At 40.2% G+C, this 7,465-nt stretch overlaps 1 protein-coding gene across 1 annotated transcript; it reads right to left on the bottom strand.

The window, feature by feature from the left end:
• Positions 1-958: 958 nt before the first annotated feature.
• On the bottom strand, positions 959-1,850 carry LOC125381577. The gene is made up of 2 exons (XM_048398635.1): positions 1,452-1,850; positions 959-1,150 (listed from the first exon to the last, which is right to left on the bottom strand). The coding sequence occupies exons 1-2, from the start codon at positions 1,767-1,769 to the stop codon at positions 959-961; spliced, it is 510 nt and encodes a 169-aa protein (XP_048254592.1). The 5' UTR covers positions 1,770-1,850.
• Positions 1,851-7,465: the final 5,615 nt, after the last annotated feature.

Raw genomic sequence — 7,465 nt, 5'->3', positions numbered from 1 at the left:
AATCGTCCGAAGAAGACCAACAGCAATACCTGACAAAAAATGTGTAAGACCTTTATCGAGGTTAAATGTTGCAAGATAAATTATTGATAACGTTAGTACTCGTTTTGTAGTCGACCGCATAAAATATTTGAATATAATCTTTATCTAAAACTTATAGGTTTGTCAACAAAAAGAGTGATTAGCAGATAATAGAAGTTGCTTTCAATAAAAGATTCCATACCTTATTTTACACTTACTGTTTTTGAAAAATAATTGAATTTGAGTGAGTAAGTGGGCCACCGAACTGCATTTGAAAATACTCGCATCGTATAAGCGTTTGGATGTATCTGCCCTTAAAAACACTACTCAAATATGTACAAAAATGCGTCTTCAGCAAATAGTACTCGTATGAAAGATCGCTTGTATGTTTAGTTGCCTATGTCTTATGAAACAAAAAATAACCTCTACAAGATTCACTTTGAAAATATTTTAAAGATTTTGACAGACCTCTCATGATGACAAATATGATAGCCAAGATATCAGATGTGGTTGTTAATGACGAAAAGCCAGATGAGCAAATGTGAAGAACACTTCCGCCCAGGGCGATCTTCCGGAAGCCGTATCTGATCATAAGCGGCGCACACGAAGCAGCTGAAACACACCACAGATGTGCAACATAAAGTTACACTATTTGTGACTAAATGCAAAATGTGACAATATGCTGTTTCTATCTGGACATCATACGTATGTAAGTCATGAATAAATACACTCGCGCAAAATCAAAACAACCGATATGACGTTGGTGACCAAGGTAAATATATCTTAGATGGTATGGTTCAAACGGTCGCTCGTCAATGCGAAGGCTCGGTTGCGAGATCCGGGTATAATGTTTGAAACCCAATTCTGATGTTCCCGGCTATGCTATTGCTGAACAAATGCACAGAGCCACGTAAACAATAATCACTCAGTTATCTTAAAATCAATTACCTGCCAGTCCATGAAACACACAAACTGTGATTAGAACTTCTGGGACCGTCCATCTGACTCCACTGGAATCTCCTCTGAAGTGGGGCAGGGGAAGAAACATTAAGCACCCAACTGTGATGTTCACTATCACACTGGCAAATATGGGAACGAGAAACAGAATGGTCTTCTTACACTTAGACGTAAGCTGAAATTAACGAAGGAATATTGTTACTCTCTGTTCAATGTCAGTGATGTCATAATGACTTTGTTACACGCTGTTTCTTGGATTTTGTTTCATGTCTATGATGTCTTTCGATTATGAAATTACAAACAATGCTAATTTCTTCTTTTGTGTTGTTTATTTGGTTATATTTACATTGGTTACTCAATAAAACCCGCAAATCTGAAAATAACATTTATCTCCAAAGTGAACTGAAAACATCACACAGCCAAACTTCACATAAACTTTGAAACCTTTGCATTAAAAACAATATTTCAACGCTTACCGTACGTGGCTCGGTTATTACTTCACTGTAATCATACGCAGGGTTGGTTACAGCAATGTGTTCATGGTTATTAGCTTCTGATTGGCTTCCTTCAATAGCCTGATAACCAGACGCTGGGTTGACGTCGTCAATGTTGTAATATTCAACAGATACAGGGTTGCTGTGGTCGGTTCTAGCGTCAATGCCAGCAGAAGTTTCATCAATGGATTTGTACTCGCTTGGCTTGTTTTCTTCCAGGATCCCTTGTCCTTCGTCATGAGAAAGGAGGATTTCATCAGCGGATTCCAGATGAGAAGTTGGTCTGAATTCAGCCGACATTGTTGGTTATGTCAGAGTAATATAGACTATTTGTAGCAAGTTCGTATGTAGCTGATCTAACGTAGAGGCAATGGACGACAAAGTGAAATCGTTACACTACATTGTGTTTCGCGGAGGTTTCGTTTTGTAGTTATTAGTTAAATATTCAGAAGTAAGTTTCACAGCTCGTGTTACTTCTAATTGCGGAAATTATAGCCGGATGCTTCCACAGTTTTCGAAATCTGACTTCGGTATGACTGCTATTATCATTGCATTATATTGTTTTCTATACAGAAAAAACTGAATACGTTAATGTTACTATATTAAGGCGTGTCATGGATCATCCACTTGAAAAGCTTTGTTTGTTCGTTTGTTGTTGAACGCGGCATTCAGCAATATCCCAGCTATATGGCGGCGGTCTGTAAATAATCGAGTCTGGACCAGACAATCCAGTGATTGACACCATGAGCTTCGATCCACGCAATTGAAAACCTTTAGATTTTTTAGGGATTAGAATTGAATAATTGAAATATTTTATACACTGAGAATCTTTGAAATGTTAAAAGAATAATTATCTCAGTAACCTCTAGTCTCGGACATGTCATGTGTAGGTTAATGACCTCGTATTTCATTACATTTTCTCAATTTACTGACGAGTAATGTTTTATAAAACAAGCGTCTGCATTGTTTTTCTAATGACCCCGGCAGACAGACTGAACCATTTTCAAAAGGCAATTTTGTGCCATTGATTCTCAACTTATGTCGATAATATGATGACACAGGGTGTTTGATTAGAATGCAAGGTGTGTGCTCTGTGATTCTATGTTTTCACACACACACACACACACACACACACACGCACACGCACGCACGCACACGCATGCACGCACGCACGCACGCACGCACGCACGCACGCACGCACACGCACACGCACACGCACACACGCAAACACACACACATTCGAGTGCCTGGTCACGCCGTGAAACTAAACTTCGCGGGTCCCGTGACACAGATTTTAATTCCCTGTTTGATGCCTTATGAGGCATGCAAAGTATGATTTGCATTACATACTTCGAGACGATGTCAGACAAACAATTGTTCACAGCATTATTTCTATCTGTGCGTGAACATGGATTCAAACATTATTTTCAAGATAGTCCAAAAACCTACGAATGTCATGCATGTAATCTCTCTCCGCATGAGCACATATTTTGGTTTCACAACTCAAAGCAACAATGTCGCTCTCATATTTCCTCCATCCATGACGAGCGTCTGTCCTAATATCAATGCCGCGATAATCTTCTTCCTGGTCAATTGTTTTCAACAACGTGACACACACAGCCTTGTTGACGGCGTCATCACAAGACTCGTCGTCCAAAACACTAACAATCTCACAATAACGACCATAACATGAACTGACGAATGCCTCGGAACAAACTCCCATTTTAGGCATGTGTGCACAATCTTTATTTGTAAACACGATTTAAAAAAAGAATGTCTGTTACTTGAATCTGATTATCAATATTCAATAATATTCAATGCAAGTGACCAAAACCTACACACAAAAAAACTAATATGTTGTAGATTTTTAAAAAATCTAATCGCTAATACTAATGTTACTAACGTCAATTTCGTATTTTTGTATCCTTGCTGTTATGTTTTCTGAGAGTGTTGTTATACTGCTGTTCATCCGTAAACCTACAGTACGTTGTAATTTGACCACGAATCCATCACATAGTCCACATGTGCTGTGCTACTTAATATCACAGCCTTGAATAAGCTCCGCCAACTGTAATTAAGGCAGACACTCAAAAACAACAGATTCGATTTTTTGTGATCAAACTACGGAAACTGTATCGACTTATGTCTGATTATGGAGCCAGTTGTGGTACCCAAGGTTTGCCATTCAAGTTGATACGAAGTTTGACGGTCAATGGTGATCGAGCTCCTCTCGACATTCGGTTGTGTTTAGATCGCCAGTCACTGTTCGAAACTGAAACACTGCCACCTTGCGGGCTATTTATATCAGCGTGTGGCTTTCAGCTGAATAAAGATTGAAATATTAATAAGTGAAACTCGTGGCATACTTCCCAGGTCAACTGATCCATAGCTAGAAATGGAGAGTAGGGCGTTTTCAACCGAGGAAGATGAAACAGCTCCAGAATGAGCGGGTAAGCAAATCAATACTAGTGACCCGTGAAGAGCCGGGTTAGAATATGGGTCTTCAGCAACCCATACTTGCCGTAACTGGCAACTATTCTTTTCGTAAGAGGCGACTTACGGGGTCGGGTGGTCAAGCTCGCTGACTTGTTTGATGCTTGTCATCGTATCCCAATTGTATGGATCGATGCTCGTGATAAAAATCACTGGATTGTCTGGTCCAGACTCGTTTATTTACAGACCGCCGTCATATAGCTGGAATATTGTTGAGTGTGGCGTTAAACAACAAACTAACAAGTGTTTTTGTAGTGTTAGTAGTGACAAACGGTGCAACATATCCTAGATAACAAGGACGTGTTATATTTTTATGTCCACTGATCCAGAATCCCGCATTCTGATTGGTCCGCAAGTGAGTGAGTGAGTGAGTGAGTATTTTTTACGCCGCTTTTAGCAATATTCCAGCAATACCACGGCGGGGGACACCAGAAATGGGCTTCACACATTGTACCCCTGTCGGGAATCGAACCCGGGTCTTCGGCGTGACGAGCGAACGCTTTAACCACTAGGCTACCAGACCGCCCCGGTCCGCAAGTGGTATAATCGGACCTGAATTACACCATGTTTTTGTTCACGAAAGAAATAGCGTTACTTTTCCAAAGCTGACGGGTAGGCAATTTCAAACATTGATTGGTCTTTTTTAATAAGCTGTTTCAACAAGTTAAAAAGTACTTGCAAGTTCTTAATCAGAAGCAGAACCAGCCGTACCACCATGCACTTCCAGTGTGATCACCTACGGTTTGGTAAAACACAAGCCTGCTACAACCTCACGCCAGATTGAATCTCCATGCCTACAGCCAGCATAATGAGCAACCTAAATGCATTTCAGATTAGATGATACAACTTTGAGAAAAAAAACACGACATAAAACCTGAAATCCTTCCGCAATATGCAATACCCGTCTAGAAATTACTTCCTGTATCGTTCATGGATTGTGAAAGCATATGAATAATTCAGAACAACTTTAAACTTCATTTACCCCATTTGTAAACTTGTTACATAACTCCTGTTTGGGAAGACGGCGTGTCAAGTCACGTGCGTCAAGCTACACAAGTTTCGGTTGGTATGTAAAACATGTCTAACGAAGTATGGCTTGTTAACTGAATCTCTTGTCTGCAGCTACCATAATGAAAAGGTTTATATGCACTTCTGGAACAGACGGTTATGATTTAAACAGCGCCAAAACTGAGTCTGTTATAAGATGTGGGGTGGGGTGAAATAGGGTTCAGCGTCGCGTCCAAGATTATTGCTATTATATAGCGACTTGCATGTACGTGTGTGTGTTTGTGTGGCTGCTTGTACTAGTTCGGACTGAAGCCGATTTATAGTGCTAGCACACTGAGATACCATGCCGCAGTTTTACATAAATACCCCACTCAGACACAGTATACTGACTCCGACTTGACCAGTCCTTGTTTTTGCCCCTTAATGCCGACCGCCAGACAGGGTAGCAACAAGTACCATCTTTTAACGTCTTTTGGTATGACGCGGCCGTGGATCGAACCCCGGACGCTCTACCACTAGACCACGGAGGAGGAGTTATAAGAACTGACTACAAGATATCTTGAATAGGAAAGGCATATAAAGATTTTATCAAATGGGTCCAAACGGAAAAAGTGGTTGATTAAGGTGTTGTAGGTGCATTGCATGCAGTAGAAGATTTCACCCAACACAGAGACATCAAACACATAAAACAAGAAAACTACCACGTCTTTGTAAAACGGAAAGTACAAACACACGGATACAAATTGTTGACTAAATTAGTATCGCGGTTCTACAGCTCATGTAGTTATGTTGTCACCAGTTATTAATGTCAACCAAAACGATTAGCATATTGACCTAACAATTTGCCCCATACACATTGAGGACGTATTTACAAATATGAAACTGCAAAAATAAATGTAGCATGTAATACTGTATACCGTAATTGCCATAGAAAACAGTTAACTGTCCTTCTGCCCCCGGTGGGAGTTCCGAGTTAGGTGCCAAGTTATGTGTGCTTGCGGTGTTTTGGACTGTCTGACTCCATACATTAAATATAATTAATATATTTAGGATTGTAACTCGTGTGGGTATGCGTTACTTCTGTTCTAATTATTTAGGTTTCGTGTGTTCAAAATAATTTGTTTTGTTATTGTAATTATATTAGGGAAGAGTTCATAAGTGAGCACAGAATTAAATCATAAGGTTTCGTCCTTTTCACCAGGAACAAGTTGTCACTAAAATAGCATGGAAGCCGATTGTTATACATGTATGTGGTTGAGCAGCTTCCTTAAAAAGCCGTTAATATCAGAGACTTATTTAATCGATTTGAGGGGTTCGATCCCCGACCGCCTCATTCGAAAAGACGTTATAAAATGGTATTTGTTGTAACCTTGTCTGGTGTTAAGCATTACGGGGCTCAAATAAGGACTGGTCAGCTCGGAGTCAGTAGACTGTGTCTGAGTGGGGCTTTCATGTTAAATTGCGGCATGGTATCTCAGTGGGCTAGCACTATAAATTTGCATCAGTCCGGAATAGCACAAGCAGCCACACACACACACACACACACACACACACACACACACACACACACACACACACACACACACACACACACACACACACACACACACACACACACACACACACACACACACACACACACACACACACACACACACGCGTGCATTTACGTCGCTACGTCGATGCTTATGATATCTATCACTGGATTGTCTGGTCCAGACTTGATCATTTACAGACCGCCGTCAGAAAGCTGGAATATTGCTGAGTGCGGCGTTAAACAACCAACAAACAACAAACAAATAATTGATAAAACGTATTGTACGGATTGTCGGGGGGTGTTGAACGGTAATCCACAAAGCCAGCGAGCGCTATAACAGGGACATATTCTGTCCTTGTAAAGTATTCTCACATTTTCAGTTACGGTTTCATAATCAATATTTATTTCTATTCAGTTTAACCGCCAGTGAACCTTATATTTCTGAGCATGCACTGACAGTTTACTTTGTATCTCATCTCATAATAGAGTTATTTTTTACACGGACATAATACTATGATGTTGTATTTGTAAATTCAAATTTAATACGATATCGTATTCTCGTAACTAAGTGTATGTTTGATTATTGCCTGAGGACGAACAGTCATATAAAGGTATATATTGATTTGACACTTGCATGAAGGACTGATTTATTAGTCAAATGTGTGTTTATGCGACCGCCTTTGTGTCGATAGAGCGTTTACCCCTAGAAAGGAGGGCGGGCTGTTCGATCACCGGCCGCGTCATACCGAAAATAACCCGTTGAAATTTGAGTTTTCTCTGCCTGGCGCTCGGCATAAAGGTGATAAAACAAGAACTGTATACTGTGTGAGAGAGAGGTATCTACAGCTTTTACAGAACATGTAAAATAGGTTTTTTAAAACAACATTTTGACACACACACGTCTGATTTAAACTGACGCGGATGATGCAAAGGAAATGAATAAAAGCACTGTAGCGCG

The sequence above is a fragment of the Haliotis rufescens genome, unplaced genomic scaffold (assembly GCF_023055435.1).
Source record: "Haliotis rufescens isolate VD_foot unplaced genomic scaffold, xgHalRufe1.0.p SCAF_18, whole genome shotgun sequence".
Classification (NCBI taxonomy): domain Eukaryota; kingdom Metazoa; phylum Mollusca; class Gastropoda; order Lepetellida; family Haliotidae; genus Haliotis; species Haliotis rufescens.
Note: the sequence above shows the minus strand (reverse complement) of the source record. Positions and strands in the feature narration are given on the sequence as shown.